Here is a 27,454-nt window from a genome sequence, read left to right as displayed (position 1 = left end):
GGTTAAATAGAATATCGTATTGAGATTTAATTCATCTGCTTCTGTTTGCTCTTTTAATGTGATTCGTAGAAACTTTAAAATTACATACATCTGTGGCATGCATGATAATTCTATTGGACAGAGTTCAATGAGAGGCCCTGAAACCGAAGGCAAGAAGACCAATGAGGAGACTTTGGAAATGCCCAGTAGAAAACGCGAGAGAAGAGGCATCTGCAGGGAGGTGGATGGGGCCAGAGCATCAGAGGGAGACACTCAGGCCTGTGTTGCAGGGTGTAGTGCAGTGTTGCAGTTGCAATGTTGTACATTAAGAGCACGGACTCTGGGACCAGAGAGCCTGGTTCTAATCCTGGCTCTGACATTTACCGCCTGTGTGACCTTGGGTAAGTCAGTTAACCTGTCTGCTGTGCTTCGGTGCCTTCAACTGTCCAATGTGGGAAGTCACAGCATCTGCTTCAAAGACTTGTGAGGATGAAATGAGTTCATTCATAAGTCTCACACTCAACACTTGAGTATCTGGGGCGTTCTTACAACTCCGGATGCAGATATCCTGATTTCATTGGTGCAGGGTGTGGCCTGAGTGTCAGGACGTGTCTAAATCACCCAGGTGATTGGAACATGCAGCAACGTTTGTGAACCACTGACTTAGTATAGGTAGAGTGCTTAGAACAGTGTCTGGCACAGTATAACCAGGATTTAAGTGTTTGCTGTTATTATACTTTTAATGTCTTGAGCAATTTATAATACATTTAAAATAACAACTGACAGCCTACTATGTGCCACTAAATGCCATTACAGGAGCAAGACGTCTTCCAAGTTAATTCACAGAGCTCACGCTGAGCATTTCAACACCTCCTCCCTGGTAAATACAGGTAAGCCAGTTGGAGATCAGGGTTGGCTCTGACAGCTCATTCAGCAGTTCCTGCTTTGCAAAGCCTCAGTCAGTGAAATAATACAGCCCATTTCCCAAAACACTTAACTTCAACAGCAAGGTTTTAGTGTTTGGCAACACCCAAGCAGAATGCAATTAAGCCTTGGAGCTCTGCACTGAGTGTCTGCCTACCAGCTGCAGCCAAATGGGAATGGAGTGAGGTGGGGCTCCACTGGGTATGGACTAAGCCCATCTGTGTCTCAGGCCCCCGTGGTGGGAGACACCTCACTGAGACCTGGCTGAAAATGGTGAGGGACCTTGAGAACTCAGATGGTCATCAGAGAAGGAGGCATGGCTGGGCCGAATGAGGACCGGAAGCAGAGAGCTAGTCAAGTCATGAAGAAGGGTCCTACTCTCTTGGACAGAGCTGGAAGAATTGAAGCTGTCTCGTTTCTTATTCAGTTGAGCACCCACATTGTCTCCGGCCCGATGGATGCTGATTCAAACAGTAATCACTGTTAACATTTACCGGGCACTTACGATGAGCCAGGCACTATCATAAGCACTTTACATGCATCATTTTTTCAAATATCCATAACAATTCTATTATCATCACTGTATAATGAGAAAACGGGGGCTCAGAGAGGTATGGTGATTTGGTAGCAAGTGATGGAATCCCAACTCAGACTAACTTAGACTAGAGGGGAGTTTGTTGCCTCGAGGAATACAATATAAGGCTGAAACAGCAAGCTATGGGGGGACAAAGCTGCATTTGGCTCTCTGATGCAACTGGCACCAGGGGCTCTTTCTTTGTCCCTCCCCTCTTCTCTCTGCATCATTCATACCCTATGCTGCTGCATGCCCACTTCTTACACAGACAGCAATATGCTTTCTGGCTTCCCCCAGACTCTCCTCCTCTGTTCTGGTTTTAAAAATCCTAGGGAAAAGCTCTGATTGGCTCAGCTTGGGTCAGCTGTCCACCTTGAACCAATCAGCAGTGACCAAGAGAGTGAAATGGAAGAAACATGGCAGATCGTTCAAATCACAAGGGTTGGAGTTGGGGGAAGAGAAAAGGAAAACATTTTCTCAAAAGAAGGGTGATAGATGTTCCCAGAAGAAAGGAAAAACAGCCTCTCATAGTCCACTACTTCCAAGAATGAAAGCCAACAAGGCTTTTAAGGAGGGAGGAAAATGATTCCTCCTTAAGGTTATACCACTCTGAAATTCCTTGGAGAATCTGGAGTTCAGACCACCTATGACAGTTCAATTCAGTTTAACATTAATTGAACTTTCATGGTATACTAGCATTATGTTGCAAGGTGGCACGTAATGAGCTCAATAAGTATTTGTTGAATGACTAATACAAAGATGAATAAGGTATGTAGGGTCCCTCTGCCCAAAGAATTTACAACCTAGTAGGGGCTGAAGGCAAGGAAACAGTGCAAAAGGAACATAGCGCTCAAAAAAATTAAAGATCACGTCGATTTGTGAACAAATGGAGGGACAACAAGAAAAGTCACCAAGGAAGGTGGTACCATTTACGATGGGCCTTGAAAATGGAACAGGGTTTCAACAGAGGGAAATGTAAAAGTATCCACCAAGGAATGTAAATTCATACAGCTGCTATGGAAAACAGTATGGAGGTTCCTCAAAAAAATTAAGAATTACCATATGACCCAACAATCCCTCTCCTGGGTATCTACCCCCAATAATCTGAAAACATTTATCCACAAAGATATTTGTGCTCCGATGTTCACTGTAGCTTTATTTACCGTGGCCAAGACATGGAAACAACCAAAGTGTCCTTCAACAGATGATTGAATAAAGAAGTTGTGGTATATATACACAATGGAATACTATTCTGCCATAAGAAAAGATGAAATGCTGCCATTTGGGACAACATGGATAGAGCTTGAGATTATTATGCTAAGTGAAATAAGTCAGACAGAAAAAGTCGAGAACTATATGACTTCACTCATATGTGGGATATAAAACTGAAAGCAACAAAGGAACAAGACAAACAAAGAAAAAAAACCTCATAGACACAGACAACAGTTTAGTGATTACCAGAGGGGAAGAGGGGAAGCGGGTGGTAGATGAGGGTCAAATATATGGTGATGGAAGGAGAACTGACTCTGGGTGGTGAACACACAATGTGATATAAAGATGATGTAATACAGAATTGTACACTTGAAATCTATGTAATGTTACTAACCATTGTCACCCCAATAAATTTAATTTAAAAAAGAAGAGTGCCCACCCCCCGAGAAGAGCAAACTGTGAGCCAATGAATGGAGGTAAGGACGGGGAAGCCATGCTGTTGGGTTTGGTTTTATTGTGGTAAAACATAGATAACATAAAAGTTTCTGTTTTAACCATTTTTAGGTGGACAATTTATTGGCATTAATCACACCGTTGTACAACCATCATCACGACAGAACTTTTTCAACACTCCAAACAGAAACATTAAGCAATAACTTCCCATGCCCTGGAACATGGCAGCCTCTAGTCCACTTTCTGTCTCTATGAATTTGCCCATTGTATGTATTTCATGTAAGTGGAGTCATATACTATTTGTCCTTTTGTGTCTGGCTTATATCACTTAGCATCAGGTTTTCACAGTTCATCCATGTTGTAACATGGACCAGAACTTCATTCCTTTGTATGACTGAATGATATTCCATTGTATATAATGATACTCCATTGTATATAATGATATTCCATTGTATACATATATATGTGTGTATATATATATGGAATATATATCTGTGGAATATATATACACCACATTTTGTTTATTCATCCAGTGGTGGACACTTGACTTATTTCCATCTTTTGGCTATTGTGAATAATGCTCCAATGAATACTGGCATACAAGTATGTGTTCAAGTCCCTGTTTTCAATCCTTTGGGTATGTACCTAAAAGAGGAATTGCTCGGTTGTGTAGTTATTTTAAGTTTAGCTTTTTGAGGAACTGCCAAACTGTTTTTCACAAAGACTGCACCATTTTATATTCCCACAGGCGACGTATGAGTGTTCTAATTTCTCCACGTCCTTGCCAACACTTGTTATGTTCATACAGATATATATGTATACACACACACACACACACACACACACGGTGTCAAAAAGTGTATAGACATTTTTAGAAAGCAAAAAAAATTATCAAAATTGTAATACTCTATATTTGATCCCCCTTACCCTCATCTCCCACCCCCCATCCCCCACCCCCCTTACCCTCTGGCAACCACTAAACTATTATCTGTGTCTATGAGTTTCTGTTTCTCATTTGTTTGTCTTGTTCTTTTGTTGTTTTTGGTTTATATACCACACATCAGTGAAATCACATTTAATTAAAAAAAAATTGTAATACTCAATATATATTGATAACAAAAGATAAGTACAAGTCATGTTTGACGTCTGCAATGACAAGAGGTGCTCAAAGTGGTTCCCATCAGCGTCCAGACACTTCTGATGATGGCGAACGACTGCTTGAGCAACGACACACTAGAAGCAACCTAAGCGACGTACGTGCCGTCATAAGGACACACAGTGTGGTACAGCCTACATGATTACCTGCTCTCATCCGTAAGCTAAAGGTGCCGATGAATAAACGATGAAACAGGAAGATGTTCACAATATAGTCAGTGAACAAAAAAAAGGTCACAACACAGAACATCCATCATGATCCCATTTTTTAGGTAGATGGTTAGATATGAAGGGAAAGAGGACAAAAACTGAGGCAAAAAACACCTTGAAAAGCGTGCACATGAAAATGTGAGTAACGATCGTCTCTTGCTAAACTCGCCTCCTACCCATTTGCGCCATGCCCTTATCACCGTCTGAAAATATCTTATTCATTGCTCATCTGTTCATAAGTTCCAGGAAAGAGGAAGTCTGTTTCATTCTCCCTCTATTCCCAGAATCTAGAATCTAGTCATAAGAGAAGCTCCATAGATTATTTTTAAATCAAATCTCTGTGATTGAATCCAACTTTTCCCCTCTCACCTATACTTTTTAAACATATACAATGAATTTGTGACTTTCATTGTAAGAAGAAATAGCAAAGAAGAGAGACACAAACAGGCATCATTCTTACCGCTGCCAACACCATCGCCACCACCTCTGCCCATGCCACTGGTTCTTTGATCACGGCTGTTAATCCCCAGAAGGACCTTGCAGCCAGCAGCTCACCAAACACCATTACTGCAACACCAAGGTGCTTTGCTCAGCCGGTGAAGCCACCCAATGCCTCTCTTTCCTTCCTCTGGCTTCCTGGTCTCCACTTTATCCATCTGAGCCCACTCAGCACAAGTGGTGTGATTAACACCATCACACCCCCATGGGCTCAAGAGCCCAGAATAACCGGCCACCCGTAGGGCATACACTTGGGAGAACATTTCCAGGAAGTAGAGGTCACCAATCTATACCCACACTTGTCCTGTCTTCAGCCCCTCACTTTCTTTGTCCCCAATCCTGTGGACTATAGAAATCATTATGAAACACGCGAGCTGGCCAACGTTGGAACAGGAACCCAGACTGTCGGCAAGGAAAGAGGGCAGCCAAGTGCCCACTTGGAGATTCATCTCACAACTTTGGGATTAGCGCCTGCTTTCGGGTCCAGGAATCCCGAACCACAGACTAACCACCTCTGGGTTGGAATCCCTACAACGTGGGTAACAGTCACGGGTCACTAACAAGAAAGTACTGAAGTTTTAGAATAATTTAATATGTATAGTAATTGTACATAACTGATTATATATAGTAAATATGTTTGACTATATGATGTACTATATAAAGTACATATGAGGTCTGACAATTAAGTTCGCGAACTTGTTGCAACGCTGTTGCTAACCTTTTTTGATATCAGAGGGATTATTCATGATGAATTTGTACCAACTGGAAAGTTAACCAAGTTTACTATTTGGAAGTGCTGAAAAGGCTGCGTGAAATAGTTAGACGACTGAACTTTTCACCAACAATTCATGGCTCTTGCATCACGACAATGCACCAGCTCACACGGCACTGTCTGTGAGGGAGTTTTTAGCCAGTAAACAAATAACTGTATTGGAACACCCTCCCTACTCACCTGATCTGGCCCCCAATGACTTCTTTCTTTACCCGAAGATAAAGAAAATATTGAAAGGGAGATATTTTGATGATATTCAGGACATCAGGGGTAATACGATGACAGCTCTGATGGCCATTCCAAAAAGAGTTCCAAAATTGCTTTGAAGGGTGGACTAGGCTCTGACATCGGTGCATAGCTTCCGAAGAGGAGTACTTGGAAGGTGACCATAGTGACATTCAGCAGTGAGGTATGTAGCACTTCTTCTAGGATGAGTTCGCGAACTTAATTGTCCGACCTCATATATATTTATATAGTACTATGCACTACATATATTATACATGCTATGTAAAATTACATACATCATCATTATATTTTACCATATACACCTGTTTGTGTAGATAGAGTACATTCAATCATTCATTTATTCATTTATGCTATGAAACTGGACCCCTGATGTTGTACCATCTTGTAGGCTTAAAGTGGAAGACAAACCCCTATTTTAAAGCCATCAGTATTTTTTCAGTTGCTCCTCAGATAGAGGTTAACCTCATCACAGGAAGAAGAGGAGGGAAGCCTCCTGTTTGTTTGGGGAGAATCACGCTTGGGGCCCTCAATTTAGCAAAGCGAAGCAAAGGCCTCTTCTGAAAAGAACATCAGTGAGGGCACAGATGCATCTCTCTAAAGATACTTCTGGGTCCTCATGGAAGGAAGGATTCTCCTCTCTCTCTGCAACAAAGTGGGAGTTGGGGACTTTGACCCTGATTTGGGGAAGAGATGGTCAGATGCAACACCGATTGTGGGAAACAGGCTGACCCCACAATACGTGGCAACAGAGGGGGGCAGCAGTTGGAATGCCCATGAGTACGATGGATGAACCCTGGGGGTTACCCTTTCTATGATATACTTTCCTCCTCTGACTTCCAGGCTACCAGGCAGCCAGTAAAAGGTTTTGGGCTATGGCAATAGGATGTCCCACAGGTAACTTAGGAGCTGGAGCCCAGAGAAAGACCATTAAAACAGATCTGAGGAACACGGCATTCCTTAGGGACTCCCCGCAGAAATACCTGGGAAGGGCAGCCTGGTACATGACTGCAATTCCAGTGCCTCAAGAAGGAGAAGAACTCAAATAATTGCAATGCAATCATTAATGGAAGATGGAGAATCACTCCCAGGACATCCGGGTTACAACAAACTCACCAGAATTGGCGATCAATTATGTGTTCAGAACTAGAAAGATAATGGTGAGCAAAATGGACATGGTCTCGAACCTCACAGATATGACAAATATTCAACAAATATATACAAATATGAAGTTGAGTCTGTGAAAGTGTCAGCCAATTTTTTCTGTAAATGGCCAGATCAGAAATACTTTAGACTTTGTGGGTGATATGGTATCTGTCACAACTGCTCAATTCTGTCACTGTACTGGGAAAGAAGTCACAGACAAGGCAGAGGAAAACAGGCACTGCTGTGCCCTAATAAGGCTTTATTTATGTGCACTGAAATTTGAATTTCAGACAATTTTCACATGTCACAACATGTTTTTTCCAACTACTTAAAAATGCAAAAATATATACAAAAATAAGTGACAGGCTGGCCCGTGCCACTTTTCGTTTTTTTAGTTTGTCTACCCCCAGGTTGTAGGGTGAGCCTAAAATATACAGAATAATAATTTAAAATAGCATATGGTTTTGAGAAATTGCAAAGCATCAGGTACTATGTTAAGTATGCGTCACTATTACACTATTACACTTACAAGTTGGCTTTCCAGGGGACTTTCTTGAGTGGGAAAGAAGTTCTTTTCCAAGAACTTAGCGTAACTATGTCACCCTATGAACACCATCCATTATATCTGTCTCTTATTAAAGAAAGTGTTGAAACAGCTGCCCTCGCCACCTCCTCTCTAACTCACCAAATTCAAAGCAAGACGGAATCATTAAGTCCAATCTTGTTACTTTATAAAAGAAAATGAGTCTTGGAGGGAGTTACAGAAAATGCACCCAAACACAGCAGCCCCCTGTCACCTCTCCTGGCTCAGTTTACCACCATTTCCCCCCATCATCCCGTGACCATCCAACGTCCAGTCACAAACTGGCAAATGGGATCACAGGAAATCAGATGGCCTAGCAACACCAGAGCGTCCTGCTCAACAAGGGAATATTTGGTTAAGTGTGACTCTGTAGGGGGAAGAGACGAATTTAACAGGCAGCTGGGCAGAAAGCACTGCTGTTTATTGATGGAAAACTGTCTGCGAGAGTAAGAGCTCTTTAAAGACCTTTGAAGATATTTGGCAAGTCCCAATCCCAAAAGCTGCTGTGTGCTAAGAAAAGACCCATGGGTCTCTGACAACTGAGCAGCCAAAGGTTACCTCCCCAGACGCCTCTTAAGGGAGCAGCATGAAAAGTTCCCCATCCCAGGAGCATGCGTGGGCATGAGCTACCACGTCTTTAAGAGATGCCCGTCCTCCAGATGTTAGTCCAGCCCTCCACCCCAGTCCTGTAGCATCTCCTTTAGAGCGATTTGCACAGTTGTCATTAGTTATTTGCATGTATTTTACACCCACAAGTTCCAAGCAGTTCCAGGCACATGATAAAAATGTCTTGACCACAATAAGGTATCACCTCACACCTATTAGGATGGCTACTATCAAAAGAAACTGAAAAGAACAAGAACTGGTGAGGATGTGGAAAAACTGGACCCCTTATGCATGGTTGGTGGTAGAATAGTGCAGCCGCTAAGGGGAAAAAAAGTATGGCAATTCCTCAAAAAATTAAAAATAGAATTATCATATGATCCAGCAATTCCACTTCTGGGGATATACCCAAAAGAACTAAAGGCAGGGTCTCAAAGAGATATTTGTGCATCCCTGTTTATAGTAGCACATTCACAACAGCCAAAAGGTGGAAGCACCCCAAGTGTCCATTGATGGATGAACAGATAAATAAAATGTGGTCTATCCACATAAGGGAATATTATTCAGCCTTCAAAAAGAAGGCAATTCTGACACAGGCTACAACGTGGATAAATCTTTTTTCTTTTTTTTTTTGTCTCCGCCCTGGATAAATCTTGAAGACATTAAGTGTAGGTGAAATAAGCCAGTCACAAAAAGACAAATACTGCATGATTTCACTTACATAAAGCACGTAGTCAAACTCATGCAACCAGAAAGTAGAATGGCTGTTGCCAGGGGTGGGGGGCGGGGAAATGGGGAGTTGTTTAATGGGCACAGAGTTTCAGATTTGTGAGATGAAGAAGTTCTGGGGACCCGTTGAACAATATAAATATACTTAAGACTACTGAACTGTACACTTAAAAACGGTTAACTCCGATGGTACCCCAATACCAAATGGTTGAAAATATTTACAGCTCAGAAACAATTTCATGCTCCGTTTCCTGGAACTGCGCTGCCTTGTTCTGGTTTTTGTAAAGAAAACAAGCAAACGGAGCACCTCATAGTGCAAATCATAAAACAAAAGGATGTGTGCTTCATTACATACACTTTGCAAAAAAGATCAAAGGGACAGAAAGAAGACAAAGAAGTGGACGGGATTTGTGGGGAAGGCAGTAGATGGGGATAGAAAGAAAAGGGTCCCACATGGGCTCTACTGACAGTGGTTCTAAATTTCAAACACCCACTTTCACTGTTACTCAAAAGAACCATAGATATTTCCTTACCAAAAGCATGTTGTGTCTTCATTGGCCAAAAAGATCCAGGAAAGTTTTAATCCTTAATGCATGAAAATTTCCCAGGAGCCCCAGAGGAGCCTTTTTGTTGGGTTGTGATAGAAAGCCCACCCCTTCATGTATAATTGAAGACATTTAGGACAGCATTACAACCCTTTCTGCTTATCCACGGAGCTGCCTCCAAATCCTCGCTAATGTGCAGTTCTCCCAGGAAGCTCTTCTGAGCAATTAAAAATGGCTACTCTGCTGCCTAGCGAGAGTCTGAGCTCATCCCGGCCTTTGCATGGATTGCAACAGCACATTTAGGAGTTTCTGACTTCAACTATAATCATTCTACAAACTTTTCTCAAACTGCACTTGCTAAATATGTAGGTGAGGCTCATTAAAATTTGTTCCCAAATAACACAAACGACATGATTGTTTTTTGAGAAGTATTTCCTTTTCATTTATCCAGTTGATTTCTAATTTGCCAAGTGTAGGAAGTAAAACTATGTTATGTGTGGTCCCTACCCCACAGGAACAAATCTGCTTCTGAAGAGTTAGTGCTGGAATCCCGATCTTCCACACAGAAGACCTACTTTAATTTATAGCAAATACTGTACAGAATGAGGTGTTATTTTGCATCACAACTGGGATATACACAGTCTCCAAAAATGGAGGGCAGACATGGTTCCTTATCACATGGTGTAGTTTAAAGCGGTGTTATTCAATGGGTGGTCCACAAACCAGTATTACCAGGAGCACCAGAGAGCTTGTAGAAATAAAAAAATAAAATAAAATAAAATAGAATACAGCAAACAACAACACTGCTGTAGAGCAGTAATGTTCAGCTGGAGTGACTCTGCCCCCCAGGAGAGAACAGTGGATGTCTGGAGGCATTTTGGGTTGTCACAGCGGGGGGTGAGGGTGCTACTGGCATCTATCTGGTGGCTAGCGATGAGGGAAGCTGCTGAACGTCCTGCAATACACAGGGCAGCTCCTCCACAAGAAAGAATTCTCCAGTCCCAAATGTCAACAGTGGCGCTCTTGAGAAACTCTGATTAGAGGAAAGTGAACTAGAAATAGTGCGGTGGGAGCAGGGAGAGTAAAAATGAAGTGTTTTAAGCTGGGAAGGAATAGAGGAAAAAGGAGGAGACAAGAAAACATTGGCACAAGAGTTAAGGAATTTGGGCCGTGATCGTGGGGACTGTGCACCCTCAGAGAAGTCACTTACCCTCTCTCCATTTCATTTTATACATCTATAAAATGAAGGGGGAAAGACTGAACCAAATGAATGGGATTCCTAGCCCTAAGGTTCTTGTCCGAGTAGATGCATTGCAACTTAGGCAGTGCTGCCCAAGCTTGAGTAGTCCATAGCTCCCCTTCCCTATGGTTGCCATACCTGAGTGTCCTCTTGGCTATTTACGCGTTTTACTTTAATTAACGTATTTTAAGATGTGTTTTCAATGGAAATTTTAGGTCACTATTGTATATTTAAAGCCACTCCTACTTGCTGAAACTGGAAGTAAACACCATGAAAAGAAAACAATGTCTAGCTATTACCATTTTTTTCCCAAGACTTTGAGCCTGAGGCCAGGTTTTCCCTTGGTGAAACGGGAGATGAATGAGGGTTAGAGGGGTTCACGTCATGTTAGCACCGGCCTGAGACTCTCTGTGACACCCTAAGTGATTTTACATCCCACCAGTGATGCCTTCGTGCTTTGAAAGACAGTGGCAGGGCAATCGAGAGGGCAAACTTTGGAAGCAGAACCATTTGGGTCCCAGACTTATTATCGCCATGATTCACTGGCTGTGGGATGCTGGGGGGTTCCTAATAGGATCTAGGGTGTTATGGTAGGCAGCCCCTGAGATGCCCCCCCTGAGCTCCACCTTCAGGCATTTATCCCCTCCCCCTGACTGTGTGCTGGACCTACTACCTGCTTATAACTAATAGACTTATTGGGGGGATCGCTTTGAAAATTATATAAATGTCTAACCACTACGCTGTACTCATGAAACTAATATAAAATAATATTGAATGTCAAATGTAATTGAAAAATATAAGTGGAGTGAGATAATTAAAAAAAAAAAAACATTATTGGCTAAAATTTTGACATCCTGGAAAAAAAATTTGAGAAAATCTTCCAGAATATGAGGAAAAAAAGAGATGCAAAATATGGTATAAAAGCTAAGAGATATAAAGGTACAATTCAGGAGATTCAAAGTTCATCTAATAAAAGACCCCAAAAATAAGAATAGAAAATGCAAATGAGGAAATAATCAAGAAATAATAAAATCATCATCTCAATACATTCGGAAAGGCATTCAATAAAATCCAACACCTATTCATGATTTAAAAATCAATATACTAATGAACACTTTCTTAACCCAATATCTATTAAAACAAACAAAAACTAGAACAACTGATTATAAAACAACACTTTGAATTACCCAGGCTTACTGCTGTTTATTCTGACCAAATCTCAAAAAAAATACACATGCAAAATTATACCTTAAAGTTCTAATAAAACAATATGGGGAGCTCAGCCTACCAGTTTTTACCACATCATACAAAGTCACAGCAATACGAACCATGAAGTACTAGTATAGGAACTGGCTGCCAAACAAATCCAGAATCATAAACGCTTTGGAGAAACTAGCTCATTATTTGGACAAAAATGAAGTTGGACCCTTACCTCAGACATTGACAAAGGTGAACTCCAAATTCCTTGAGGACCTAAATGCCAAATGTGAGCCAGAAATCGAATACAAGAAATTGTCAGAGAATCTTTGTGTGGCCTCTAAATGAAGAAGGATTTATTAAATGAAATCCCAAATCTCATACAAAAAGTGGAAAACTGATAGTTCTGAATACATCAAAATTAAGAATTCCTGATTTTTTAAAAAAGCCACATAGTCAACAGGAAGATGGCATCCTGAGAGAAGATGCTTGCAACATATAAAACTGACAAGGGATTAACCCTAGAAAATAAAAGAAACTCTAAATAAACAAGAAAATGTGTAAACTCCAATTTTAAATATCAGGAAAAAAATGCTGACAATTTGCACGTGGGGAAACCTAAATGGCTGACAAATAAATGAAGATATGCCCAATCTCAGTAGTAATCAAAGAAATAAAAATTAAGACAATAAATGGCAATTTACTCCCATCAGACTGCAAAATAAGGTAATAACAGGAATCTCCACGCATTCCTGGTGGGACTGGAAATGGGTACCATCATTCTAGAGAACAACCTGGCACTTTTTGGTGAAAGTAAATCTATGTGTGCCCTAAGGCCTAGCAGCTCCTCTCCATAGAAACTCTCACACAGAACCGGAATCTGAGGATTCGTATTGCAACACTGTTGTGGGGAGCCAAAGACCACAGGCTGTCCATCAATGGGGGAAATGTCACCAGAAACAATAACAGATGCATGCTTTGGAATACTATGCAACAGTTGAAAGGAATTAACTAAATGTACATTCAGCTGCACAAATACATCTAAAAATCATGACCTTGTTTTTAAAAAGAAATAATGATATCGGTTGCACGAGAGTGTTTGTATCATTTAAACACATATATACACACAAAATAATAATATCCATTTTACAGTGATACACATGTACCCAGGCACATAGATCGAACACATGTGAATGGGTGCCTATGGCAGGGGCAGGATGGCAAGACACAGAAGTGGAGTGAGAATATGAGAATGGAGAGGTCAACAAACAAAACAAGGGTAGAGCCTTGAATGGGCCAATGATAATATACATAAAATGAACTGAGGAGTATAACTAATTCAGCTCTCTGGACTTGAGATCAAAATACCACGTCTCACAAGGAAGAAAACTGGGCCAAAAATAGCTAAGAGAATTTTGAAAAAGGAAAGCAAGGTGGTTGGGTTTGTCTTATCAAACATTAAGAGTTTTTATAAAGCTATAGCAATTAAGACGAGAGTGTAATAAAAACATATCCCAGGATGACAGCTATGTGGTGGGTATGGAAACAAATGGCCCAAATTAAAACAGGAAGTCAGAGAGCTCTAAAAAATAAATAATAATAATAATAATAATAATAATAGATAAATGATCTAATTATTGACACAGAATCTAGATGAACTTGATGAAATGGGATGGCACGTAATACAGGTAACAATAGCTATAGAGTTACTACAATACACTATGTCCTCTCCCCTTCCAATCCTCCCAACTTTTATTAAGTGTATCTCCTTTGATTCATTGTAATGGCACAGGATTACGTCCTCTATAAATCCAATCCCACAACTTGACTCTGCAGTAAATGATCTATAGTTTGCTGGGCCTGGAAGTAGAACATTCAAGATAGTCTGCCATGTCAGATGACAGGGGGGAGACAGGTGGAGAGTGGCTCTAGAGTTCAACAAAATATACCTAGCATCCCTTCTCCAGCCACCCCATCCAAAGTACCCCATGTCCCCAAGTCACTAGCACAATATCCTGTTTTATTTCCTGCATCACAGATTGTAAGTTGTCTTCTGTGTTTGTTCGTAAGAGTAGGTATTATGTCTCATTTGCCACTATGTCTCCAGCACCCAAACTAATGCCTGACACTGGTAGATTCTTGAATAAATATTTTTGAATGAATTAGACGACTTAACTAACAGAGTGTGATACAGGTGGACAAGACCACAACATCTGGTTTCCTTAATTCAGGTATCAAATGATATACTCCACACACAGAAACTCAGCTCTCCCTCTGTATCAACACATAAATACAATTCTTACCTATTCCACTTCAGTCTTCCTAACACCCTCTCCAGCCCACACCTGCCCATTTATTGCCTCCACTTCCCATTATTCCAGGTTGCAATTCCACCTGTCCACTTTCAGCCTTTCAGACCTTAAGTGCTTTGCAGTCCAGTTTCTTTGGAAATGATTCTGCATCAGGAGTCCACTCCTGGAGATTATACGTTTGGGGACCTCTAGTGCAGTCAAATAGAGACCTGCTTTGAATGTCTCCATTTCATCCCAAGAGGCCAAGGGACTGTCCTTGGTAGGGCGGTGAGAGAAGGAAGAAAGGGCCTCAGGTTTGTGAGCATCTCTAAAATTCCCTTCTTTCTTATTTCTAACACAAAAGATGACAGCGCTCCAAAATTACCCAACAAGAGAAAACCAGTTAAATTATCATAAAATTATTAAAGTCATCAGAAATGATTCGGCAGAGGATCACAATGTGGGAAGGGTTTAGCACAGAGCACTGAGCTTTTCTGAAAAGTCGAGACACAAAACTGTGCATACTATCATTGAAAGTGTGTAAAAACGTACCTGGACTAGAAGATAGAGGTAATGGAAGATGTCAATGGTTAGTCTACTGGGGTGTGAGTGATTTCTCATTATCGATAATTATATCATCTATAGCTATAGATATATCTAGATGATGGATGGATGGATGGATGGATGGATGGATGGATGGATAGATAAATCATCCAATCAGCAAAGTGATGTTATGGATACTGCCCTTCTCTGCTACAATGGAGGACAAATGGGAAGAAGATTGCATTTTAAGTCTGAGAACAATTGTGTTCTCTGTCCCTCTGTCCTGAAGTGGTCATATTAAAAGGAATGGCTTTAAATGCTTACAGTACACAATCTGTTTCCCCTCATACTCTCTCTCTCCTGTTTTGCATTTTCCCCCCTTGTGAGGGGATCCAAGTTGTTGGAAACTGGAAAGATAAATGGTTTTCTAATAATATTAGCCAAAAAGATACTGTTCTTTTGTAGCAAACCCCTGAGACCACAGCAGTTACTTTATGACTCCTAAAGGCTGGTACTTGAGACTAATGTGAAATTTGGCAGCAACCATACTCGACCTCTTCCCATTCCTAAAGATCTGGAATGTGTCTCTTGCATTTTCACAGATCAGCAGAATCTCGGTATCTACCAAGCCCTCTCTCCTTCCCTCTCCCTTCCTCCCTCTTTCTCTTTTGGAATCCTAGACATAGTAGCTAAGATTTAAAAGCATAGATTTCTAGTACATGCTTATAGATTCACTCCATTGAAGGTTATAGATTTGGAGATCCACGTGGCCTCATTGGGAGATTGTCCTTTGAATCCATTTCATTTCATCTCATGTGAATCATCTCATTTCTGTAGTCCACTGGATTTGTGATTGTTTCTTTGGCCTAAATTTTAATTTTACCTTCGGTACATATCTTATAATACAATGTCTCAGCCAGCCAATGCCAAGCTGGGTTTTCTCGTCCGTTGTAAAGCCAGATATCTACCCTTTGTAAGATCATGAGTCACAAAGAAGTGATCACATGTAGGTAATTTGGGTGCAAAAGATGTCCGTGACAACATTTTTCATAACAACAAAAACCCACTAAAAAACAACCTAGATACCTAATGATCAGGAAATGGTTACATAAATAACGTAACCATTACTTAATAGCCATACGACATTGAGTGAGAAAACGCAGGACACAAAACTGTATATAACCTCATTGTGTTGAAGAAAAGTATACACATATAGAAAGAACTGGAAGGAAATAACCCCTTATTTTTGTGGCGGTTACCACTGGATGGTAGAATCGAGGTGATATCGCTTCTCATTTATGCTTTTCTTCAAAGCATAAACAAATGAATGAATATATATTACTTTTACATTTGGAAATAAAACTTTTTTCAAAGGTCAAAAAAGGTTAGTTGCTGCATCAGGATCCACAAAGCTACAGCAAGTCTGTTCCTTCTCCTAGACTGGCTATTAGGAAGTCACTTTCTCTTCTCATTTCAAAGAGGCAAGGTGTTGCCACATTATTAAAGCAATCAGCCACTGGGGTTCTTTCAAGAGCAATAAACTGACCTCTCAAGAGAAAATGAGTGAAACTCAGGAAATTAGAGCTGGAGGCCCCTACTGAGTGGCCTAATGCATCCCTCAAGAGGCAGTGCCATATACATTACACTTTCTGGTGTGGGCACTCTCTTTTCCATTTAATTGTAAATATTTCAAGTGATTGCAATTTCACTGCTACATTTTAGACCAGTCAATAAGCTATTAATCCATCTTCCCTGAGCAGAATATAATAATTCCAGCAAACTTCAGAGGTGTCTACCTAATTCTCTTGCCTGGACCTGCTAGCTGAACAAGTACCTTAGACTTGGTTCAAATCCTGGCACCTCCACTTTCTTATGTAAAAGACCTTACAGAAGACCCTTTACCTCTCTAATCCTAGGTGTCCTCATTTGTAAAAAGGAAACGTCTCCACCTACTTCACAAACGGTGCTGTAGCAATTAAATGAGATGATGCCTCGAGAGAATGCATTGAGTGCACATAGAAAGTAATCAATAAATGCTCTGTGATTCTGGAGTGTTGTACCAGTGTTGACCAGTTGTTTTCCTGGCACAGGAGATGGGTTCTGCTGAGTCACCAACCCCTTCTTTTGTATTTTCGTGGATGACACGAGTGGCTTGGAGTGGACAGAATAGTTCATGATCTTGAAACAGCAAAATTCCACTGGGTACCCAAATCATGGGCTTACCCAACTAAATTCACCAGCCTCAGGTCACAAACATGGCTCAGACAATCCCCACTGAGCTTTTTCACCATTGATAAGAGCTGCAATTGGAACACTGGTCATGGGGAGGGGAGAAAGAGGATGGGTAAAGGGTCGTGCCTGAGATGGAATCAATAGGGTTTGATGGATCTTTCAGGTAGAGGCTGAGGAAAGAGAATAATGCCCCCAACTTCCTAACTTAGATGACTGAATGCACGGTTTTGACTTAACAAATATCTACTGAGTACCTACTAAGGGCCAGGAACTGTTCTGTGTGTAGAGGGGGAGAGGGGGGCACCACAGTAAATGAAACAGAAAAAAAAAATCTTGGCTCTTGTGAATTGCCGTTCTAGTGGAGGAGACAGACAATAAATAGTAAACAAGTAAATAAACAATTTCTTCTTGTGATAACTGTGATGAAAGAAATCAACAGGGTAATGGACGGAGACTAAGAGGATGGTAATGGAAGGACTCTCTCCAGAGGTAACACGTGAGGTGATGGGTCCTGAAAGATGAGAAGGAAGATAGGAAGGGAAGCATTACAGGAAGAAGGAACAGCGGGTGGAAAACCTTGGGGTGGGAGAAAGCTTATAAATGGAGGGACAAAGCCTATATAAATGGAGCATAGTGAGAGGAAAGAAGGCTGGAGAAGTGGGAAGGACCCACTGGCCAAGGGCTGAGCCTTGAGAAGCAAGCTCCTGGGGAAGACACTTGGATACCTCTGACGTGCTGGATATGAGGTGCTGGAGGGGGTCCTCAAACTAAACATCCAGGATTATGTCCTTAGAACTAGAGACAGTATTTGCTTTGGATTTGAGAAAATGCTTTGTTGCATCAAAATCATTGGGGAGTGTACTAAAAATACAGATATCTCAGGCATTAAAAATACAGGTTTCTGGGATGCCACCCTGGGAAGTTGTAATTCAAGTAGGTCTTGGTCAAGATCTGGAAATAATTTTTTCTTCAATACTCCCAGGTAATTAATTCTGATCCAATCATTCAAGAACTATTTCTTGCATTCCTACCATGTGCCAGGACAATTCTAAGTGCCAGGGATATGGCTGTGAACGGGTTACGGGACTTACAGTCTAGAGAAAGAACAGTCAGCGAACAAGTAAACAAAGTACAATAGTGATACACGCCACCAAAAAAAACTGGTAAAAACACAGAGTAATTATGGGAACCGACACTAGATAAATCTAAAGAGAAGTACTCCCAGGAAGTAACATTTGAGCTGACAGCTGAGACACAAGGAGCAGCCTGGGGGAACGGCATGCCAGGCTGAGGGAACAGCCAACGCAAAGGCTTGTTGAGAACTCAGCAGATGAATCTAATTCTTTGGTTTATTCCCACGTGATTAACCAACCAAAACGGACAAGGCATGGTGGAGAGGTGCTATTTCATCGTTATGTGCTCAGTCTGCAAGCGATCCGGCAAGCTATCCTAAGCACATACTGTGTACCAGGCACGGTGCCAGGTGGTGACACAAAGATGAGCAAGAGGGTCCCCTCGCTCAGGGAGCTGCAGTCCGGTAAGGGAGGCAGATCACTCAATTAATATGGCCCCATGAGATACGTGGAAACATCTCAGACGATCAGGTCATGTTCTGAGAAAGCAAAGCGCATGACTAACAGGAGGAGGAGGATGGGAGCAATTGTCTTGAGGCTGTACATGATGATTTGCATTTCTTTGCGGCCTTGCCAACTTAGCGCATCTGGATTTTGGTGAAATATTTGCCAAGGTGGATACTGTATCTCAGATACTGTATAACGACTACGTTTTGGGGAAATAGTGTCCTAATAATAGCTAACACTTAGGGAGCACTTAGATTCACCTGGCTCAGCATGCATTCTCAAAGCCTTCACAAGGGCCCTATGAGGCAGAGACTCTTCTTAGCCCCCTTTTTTTGAGATGGAGAAATGGGAGCTCAGCAAGGTGACTTTCCTGAGGTCACTCAACTCAGATGTGACAGCTCTGTCTGGGTTTGGAGTCTCAGTTCTGGTCCCCACCCCCTTTCATGAATTATGTAGATACTGATGCAATTGCTACCCTCACCCTGGTTCCCAAAGTGGATTCCCTCTCTTCTCCCCATCTCCATTATCCACCTGGGTTGTCTACACCAGCCAGATCTACCCGCTTCTCTGTCCAGGGGCCCTGTAGCTGGAAAAGTGGAGAGGAGATGGATTCCTTGTTTCCACGCTTGGGAAAAATTGGAGGCACCAGGGCCAGTCCTGGCTGGGCGGTGCCCACTGCCTGGCTAAACTGGACTCCAGTCTCCAGAGGCCCCTGGGCAGCGTGGAAGGGTTGGGCTCAACGCTAGGCACTTTGCTCCCTGCCCACCTGTGGGGGAAGAGAAATCACTTGGGCTCAATGTTCAAGATCTGAGTTGGAGAAGGGACTGGGGTAAGCAAAGCAAATGAAATGCCCCCTGAGCCAGACAATTAGGTCAATTGTTAAAGTCACGAGGAAGTAGGAACTCTGGCCAAATGGATGGAGTTAGGTCACCCTCGGGTCTTGTCTAAATGAATTCAAATTCAGCTGCTTACAAAAAAAAAAAAAAAAAAAGGAAGGAAGGGCTGGTCATCTTTAGCCCAAGGGCTGGCCAGCTTGCTTTGCTTCTCGCTTCCCGGAAACTCTTCTCCTCTTCCCTAGAACTCCTTTTAGGCCGGACTTAGAGTGAAGTCCGTGTCTGTCCGACGGTCTCTGGGTGTGTCCGCAAGGAGTGCCTTTCTCCCGTTTCTCAGGCTGACAGGCTCCCTCTCCTCCCAGCCGCCTCCCCTCACTCCCTCGCTCCCTCCCTCCCTCTTTGTGCGGAGGCTCTTGGCCCGGGTCCCTGAGCCCGGGCGGGTGCCAGGAGGAGTGAGGTCACGTCTCCCGTGAGCCTCGCTCCGCTGGCTTTTCAGAGCCTCGCCAGGAGTCGGCGGCCAGAGTCCCAGACTGCGCCGACCGTGCGCTCCTCCTCGCCCTGTGCCGCCGGCCTCGTCCATGTCTCAGTACGCCCCCAGCCCGGACTTCAAGAGGGCTTTGGACAGCAGTCCCGAGGCCAACACTGAGGATGGCAAGGCCGAGGAGGACGTGCCCATGCCCAAGAACTACCTGTGGCTCGCCATCGTCTCGTGTTTTTGCCCCGCGTACCCTATCAACATCGTGGCTTTCGTCTTCTCCATCATGGTGAGTGGGTTAGGACCAGGAGCGACACGGGAGTGGGGCATGGGTGGGGTTGCGCCCCTCCTGGAGACCCAACACGCTCTCCACGACTCCCGTCCTCGCGGCCCTGCGCGCCAGGGTTGTTTGTCCTCCGCACCTCCTCCTCACCTTTCTCAGGCCCTTGGAAGTCTCCCCTCAACCAGTTGCACCTCCTCTGCGCTTCTTGTGACGATCCGAGCCTTCACCAAGCGTCCCCCGGGCTGGCTTTCCCTTCTGTTCCAGCGCCCGGGGTGCACTCTCTCTCCAACCCGGGGAAGTTCCGCCGTGGACTTTGCGGCTTCTCTCCCTGCCGCCGACATTCCTGGGCACTCGTCGGGTTCTTCCGACCCCGCTTTTTCTAGAACCTCAATGCGCGCCACCTGGGCAGGCAACCGCACGCTGCATACTCGGCGCGCGCAGGCGCTCCGTGCCCTCCTGCCGCGCCCCGCGCTCTGCTCTCCAGCGCGCGGGGTTCTTTTAGCCTGTGGTCTTTCTGCTGAGCCCAGGGCGCCGCCTTGGCCCGGCTCTGAGGGTACTCAAGCGACTCCTGACGTCCTCTCCTTGACCCCTGGCCCCACGTTTTGGCACGCCCTCTCTGGGCAACAGTTCCTTCCTACGCCAGCACCCTCTTCGCGGATCTCTGGGGTAGCGCTTTGGCACCTCTTTCCAGCGCTCCCGCTCTCTCTCCAGGCCTTCCTTGGGCGCACGCTCGCCTTATACTCTTTCTACTCCAGCATTTTGTAGGTCTCCTTCATTTGCGGCGCACGGCCCCTGTCCCCGCCTCTCGTGGCGCCCCCCAAGGGTTCCCAAGCGCTCCTCCGCTGCTCTGCCCTGGGCCCGGGGTGCTCCCGGGAATGCATTGGGGACTCCGCGCGCCGTGCGGCTCTGCGCGCGGTTGGCGAACTGCGCGCCTCTCTGGAGGGGGGGCAGAGGGTTCGAGTCCGCTCTTCCGGGGCTCGCCTCCGCGGCCTCCTCAGCCCTGCTAGGAACTCCCGGCAGAACCCCACCAGGAGGGCGGCGAGCGCCCGCCAGGCCCTCGCCTTATTGACTGGAGCAGCTGGGCGGGGGTGGCGGCGGGGTGAGGTTCCCACCGCCACTGTCCCGGGACAACCCTGGCAGTGAATTCCCTCCCCCGCCGGCCCACCTCCTTTGCAGTTGAGCAACGGAACTCCCCAGCCATAGACGGGGAGAGTCCGGATTCAGATAAGAGAAGATGGAGAGCCACTGCTCTCCCCCCCCCATTCAAGTCTGTACACACTTGCCCGTGGGCGGCACCACATTCGCTTCGTGGAAACCCACAGACCTCATGTGCACACGCAACTCGCTCTTTCCCAAGCCCCGTTTGTAGGCTATCTGTACCATCATCCAAGTGTCCAGCCCCAGACGTTCCCACTGCTTGGGTGCAAACCCCAGTTCCACCACGTGCTAGCTGTAAGAGCTCCGAAATCACTGCATCTCTCTTAACCTCCGTCTCTTTGTAAAATGGGAGTCATCATAGCTGTTTTTCTGGGGGTTGTATTAATGCGATAATAGTTGTAAAATGCTTCAAACAATGCCCAGCACAGTGTTATTAAATCAAGTGTCACTTCCTGAGGACTTCTCTGATCCCCTCCCCCCCACATACAAGCTCTATTCTGCCTTCCCTGCTGCTTCTTGCCCAAAGCACTTCTCTCCATCTGATATATTATTTTACTTATTAATATGCTTCCTGTCTGTCCCCCCTCATTAGAATATAAGCTCTGTTAGGGCAGGGATATTTGTCATGTTGTTTGTTGCTGCATCTTCCCCTAGAAAAGAATCTGACAGATGGTAGATGCTCATTAAATATTGTGAAATGAATGCACGAATGAATGAATGAATGAATGAATGAATGAATGAATGAATGGTGTTAATAGCTCACGATGTCTGCTTCCACACCCCACCGCACTGGAGCCCCGGAAGCCACCTTATCAGGTTCCTTAGGACCAAACAGCCAGTTTCTTTTCTTCCTTCCTCTCCCAAGATATCCGGTCTTGGGTTTTTTGTAACACAGTTGGGAAGGATGTCACAGTCTAATTCCCCAGGCAGTAGCAGACTCTGGCTGGCATTGGTGCCCATACTCTATCCTGGTTTATTAATGAATCCACAGCCAGTTCACCCTTTTCCCAGAGCCAATAGAAAACTGCCTGCAAAGCCTTTCCCCCTCATTGATGAGATGAACTAACACTCCAGCTGGTGGTGACAGGTTGAATATTAATGATACCGCATGGCGTGTCCTAGGGGATAAGGTCTGTACCTGCTTTGAATAGAAACCTCTTTTTCTGACCCCTCGCCTCCCCAGTCCCTCCTCAAAGCCTTTTGAAATAGTTTAATAGCAGGAGGTCATTCTACTGCCAGAACTCAGACCCTGGGATCAGAAAGTTGATTCTGGGCAAGTTTCAAACCTTTTCAAAGCCTTGGTTTCTTCATCTAGAAAATGAAAATGGGACAAGTGTTTTAAGTTGAGCAAAACTGTTGTACAGATGAAGCAAAATACAGCCCGCTGCATCGTGCTTGGTACACACAATAATTGTCAGACAGATGGATGGGTTTGGTCCTGGAAACATCACTATGTCACATAGGAAAATAAACAGAACATCGAATAAGTGAAACCCAAATTCCAGAAACAGCTCCCTACACCTTCCCCACTGCACTCCCTCTAAGGGACTGGAAGTGTTTTCCCCCTGACATAGTACAGATCTGTACTTGATGAGTTTCCTGCTAAGACTTCAAAGTCCAAGGAACCCAGAGGAAGGGAAGGCTGTGCAGGAGGACGATGGCGAGCCAGCTCTGCCAGGTGTGCCCTCTCCCTGGGGTGTCTTGCGATGTTCCATCCTAGCTAAATCTCATTTAGCTGGAATTGGATCAATTCAGTCACACCAAAGCTGGGAGTGGTGCCATTCCTCAGGGAGGCATTTGGAAATGTGGTGGAGCCTGTGTGGCGTCTCAGTGATTTGGGGCCCTCCTGGGACTTGTTGGAAAGGACCAAGAGTACTAATCTCCCCCCCATTAAGAACTGGCCTACCCCAAACATCAATGGCACCCCGAACACTGTAAGATAATGCAAGTGGATGGAAACATAGATGTATGGAAAATATTAACAAGGCTAAAAATAACTAATTCCCAGAACTGAAAAAAAGAGCCATCCATCTCAAAACAATCGATATCTTTCTTTATTAAACCAAGCCTTCTATAAAATTACAAAGTTGGAGTAGGTGCTGGGGAATAATAGAACTGCTGTGAAAAATATCCATTGGAGAAGTGTCCTTCAAGCTGTGGGTGTCTGTGATGTTTCCACCACCCCAGTCCTGGGGGTTGGAAAGCAATCACAGATGAGAATTGATATAACATGGCGGTTGTATCAGAATGTCGGTGGGTCAAGCATTGCCAGCGGCGGGGACACAAAAGTCTTTGCTTCTCCATGTACTGAAAATCTATTTGTTGGAAGTGCACTGAACCTGTATTCCATTTCCAGAGACACATATCACAAGAATTCTTCCTAACCTCCCTCAAAAAACACTGGGTTACTGCTAGCCCACATTGCACGTGCATGTGAGATTGAAACTGGCACCCGTTCTCCATTCTGATGCAGCCCTGCACATGATGCAGGGCACACGGCTTGGAAAGTGGAGCCCAGGCTGGCTTTCGGGCCCTACTCATCAGGCTCCCAGGTCATCTGGGTGCATCCCTGAGTATCTGTTTATTCCACCTGAAAGGAACCTCCTAATTGCCATATGGCTTTTGACCCTGGAGAAAGGATGTTTGTTCATGCAACACATATTTATTGAGCACCTACTATGTGCCAGGCTCTATTCCAGACTTTGGTATACTCCTTTACCTCTATCGAGTGGTAAATAAGATCAAGAAGGTTTCTGCCCTCCTGGATCTGGAAGAAGAAAGGTTCCAGGCAAGCTGCAGGCGTGCTGGCAAATTTAGATTGAGTTCGGCCTCTGTGATTAGTTTTGTAGCTAGAATTTGCTACCTGACTCAAGAGACTGGAATTGAGTCCATACTGAGCCTCCATTCTTGATGACGTCATTTGATACAACCATTTGCACAACTGAACCAATCTGGTCCCTCTAAGTGTGGATACAAAATAACCAATGACTTTTGATTGAGTGATTTATGAGACTTCTTTCATCAGAACTTCTTCTTCCTACAGAACCTAAAGACCAACCATTGAGATTCAAATTATTTTCTGCTATTTGTTATGTTTGTGATTTCATGCAACTGTCTCAACCTTTGTGAGGCTTGGTTTTTCAACCCTGTAAAATAAGGGTTGTGCTATGATAATACCTACTCATGCGCTCTTGTGGAGACGAAATGGTAAAAGTTAAATGTTTTCACCTTAATGCCTAGAACACAGCTAGAACTCAACAAGGGCTGATAATGATGATGGTGAGGATGATGATGAGTATATTTTAGGGATACAAGCCATTACCTTTTCCAGTAGCAGTTTTTCTGTTTTTATTGAGACTAGTAAACTTGATAAGAATAAAAGCAATGGCCAGTAAACAGGTCATTGGAATATATAACTGCTGCCGCCGAAAGGTAAATATTAATGTTAAACTGAAACATGTACAAATAAACCAGGAAGACTTTTGGGTTAAGCATGGAGTATTGAACACACCTGTTTTTCTGCACTCCCTTCTGAAACCACCGAAAATGATAGTAAGTGAATTTGAAAGGATACAAACACCCAAGGACAAATTAGGAGAACAGAAAAAGAAATGAGAGGGGTAACAAGATATTAGAAGATGGAAAATGGCTAGTGGAGCCTTGACTAACTTGACAGAGTAGATGACATTGAACTCTAAACCCTACAGGAGGAGGAGCCAACAAAAAGAAAGTCAATTTGCCCTGCAACCCTCTATAGAGAGTCTCAGAAATTAGAGGTACCCACTGAAGATATCACTTTTGAAGGAAGAAATAAAGGTAGGACTGAAGATAGAAGGGATCTTTGAAAGTCTATTTAAGAAGTCATTAAACTACCAGAAATCATCTACCACCCCATGTAGTAGGCGCCTACTTCCTTAATAACCCTGATAGAAGATGTAAGGCTTGCTCTCTGGTGAGACTGAACGGAGTGGCTCTAGACACCAGGCACAGCTGAGAGTGCAGTTAGGGGGCCATGCTGAAAACAGAGGATTAATGGAAAGTCTGCATATTGAACAAGGAAGCCTCGTCACCGCCCCCTCCTGACACCTTTACCCTGGCACCCAGGAAGGAGATTGGAGAATTTCTGTCCAAGGATTGGAATCCAAAAGAAAAATCCCACAGATACAAACATTTGGGAATCTCCCAGAGAAATGATGACGTACCCATCCAATCACCCCAGTATGCCCACCCATTGGCAAGCCCCATCCATCATCATGCATAAAACTCAAGAACTTTTTCAGGAGCCGGCCCGGTGGCTCAGGCAGTTGGAGGTCCATGCTCCTAACTCCAAAGGCTGCCGGTTTGATTCCCACATGGGCCAGTGGGATCTCAACCACAACGTTGCCAGTTCAATTCCTCAACTCCTGCAAGGGATGGTGGGCTGTGCCCCCTGCAACTAACAACGGCAACTGGACCTGGAGCTGACCTGTGCCCTCCACAACTACAATTAAAAGGACAACAACTTGACTTGGAAAAAAAATCCTGGAAGTACACACTGTTCCCCAACAAAGTCCTGTTCCCCTTCCCCAATTAAAAAAAAAAAAAAAATGAAGAACTTTTTCAGTGTCTCACTTTCAAAAATGAAGACGCAAAGATTATCAGGCATTTGAGAAATTCTTCTGAATTAAGAGATCCGTGGTTTACAAAAAAAGTAATGAAATATAAGGAAATAAATAATAAGACAAGTAAGAAGAAAACTTCAACAATACGTGATCAACACCTCAGAGAAATAAGAAACTGTGTTGTGTCCACAAAACAAGAACAGGTAGGAAAAAAAAAAAAAACAATCAGAGGAGCCAAACAGAGCTCTCAGGAATTAAAAATATGAGGGTAGATATTTAAAAGGAAAAACAGTAGAAGGATTAGAAGTTAAAATTGAGGGACCCTCAAGGAAATAATACCAAAATCAAAAAGATGGAAAAGATGGAAGCAACTCAAACATCCATTGACAGATGGATAAATAAAATGTGGTCTATCCATGCAATGGAATATTATTCAGCCTTTAAAAGAAAGGCAATTCTGACAAATATTCTGCTACAACATACAGGAACCTTGAGGACATTATGCTAAGTGAAATGAGCCAGTCACAGGACAAATATTGTATGATTCCACTTACAGGAGGTACCTAGAGTGGTCAGATTCAGAGACAGAACGTAAAACTGTGGTTGCCAGGGGCTGGGGGTTGGGGGAATGGAGAATTACTGTTTGATCGGTACAGTGTCTCAGTTTGCAAGATGGGAAAGTTCTGGAGGTAGATGATGGTGATGGTTGCAAAACAATGTGAATGTACTTATTGCTGCTGAATGGTACACTTAAAAATGGTTAAAATGGTAAGTTTTATGCTATGTATATTTTACCACAATAAAAATATAGAGGAAGGAAATATTCCTCCAAAAAGAAGAAAATAGTCAAGAAAATCTGAGAGTCAGTCCCAGAAATCCAATATCTAATCAGAAAGTTCCCCCAAAAAAGAACATTAAAATGAGGAAATTATATAATAAATACATAGAAAAATTTCCAGAACTGAACACATGCGTTTCCAGATTAAAAGGGTCACCCAATGCCAAATAAAATGAGAGAAATGAGATGTGCACCAAAGTATATCATAGTCAAATTTCAGTTACTTAAGGATAAAATTTCTCTCCAATCCTACAAACTTTCAAGAAGAAGAAACATGACACATATGGATTCATAATGGCTTTGGAATTCTCATCAATTATCTTGAAAGCTAAACAATAGCGAAAGAATGACTCCAAAATCTAAAGGAAAATTATTAAGAACTTTGAGTTTAAACCCATCCAAACAATCATTCAAGGGAGAGGAAAGAATAAAGACATTTTCAAACATTCAAGTTCTAAAAACAAACAAACAAACAAAAAAGCACCCTGCCATATACCTTCTCTCAAAAAGCTATAGGAGGACGTGCTCCCCCAAAACAAGGGAGTAAATCAAGAAAG

At 43.4% G+C, this 27,454-nt stretch overlaps 1 protein-coding gene and 1 long non-coding RNA gene across 6 annotated transcripts in view; one reads left to right on the top strand and one right to left on the bottom strand.

The window, feature by feature from the left end:
- LOC141569253 (uncharacterized) overlaps positions 1–27,454 on the bottom strand; it is a 295,225-nt gene that overhangs the window by 226,359 nt on the left and 41,412 nt on the right. The window lies entirely within an intron of this gene.
- The window catches only part of TMEM233 (transmembrane protein 233), a 35,242-nt gene continuing 27,811 nt past the window's right edge, over positions 20,024–27,454 (top strand). The window contains exon 1 of the mRNA XM_019753967.2: positions 20,024–20,306. Within this exon, the coding sequence (XP_019609526.1) occupies positions 20,121–20,306 (186 nt within the window). The 5' untranslated portion in view covers positions 20,024–20,120. The remainder of the gene's footprint in view (positions 20,307–27,454) is intronic.

The sequence above is a fragment of the Rhinolophus sinicus genome, linkage group LG16, assembly GCF_036562045.2.
Source record: "Rhinolophus sinicus isolate RSC01 linkage group LG16, ASM3656204v1, whole genome shotgun sequence".
Lineage (NCBI taxonomy): Eukaryota > Metazoa > Chordata > Mammalia > Chiroptera > Rhinolophidae > Rhinolophus > Rhinolophus sinicus.
This window is presented reverse-complemented; position numbering and strand designations above follow the sequence as displayed.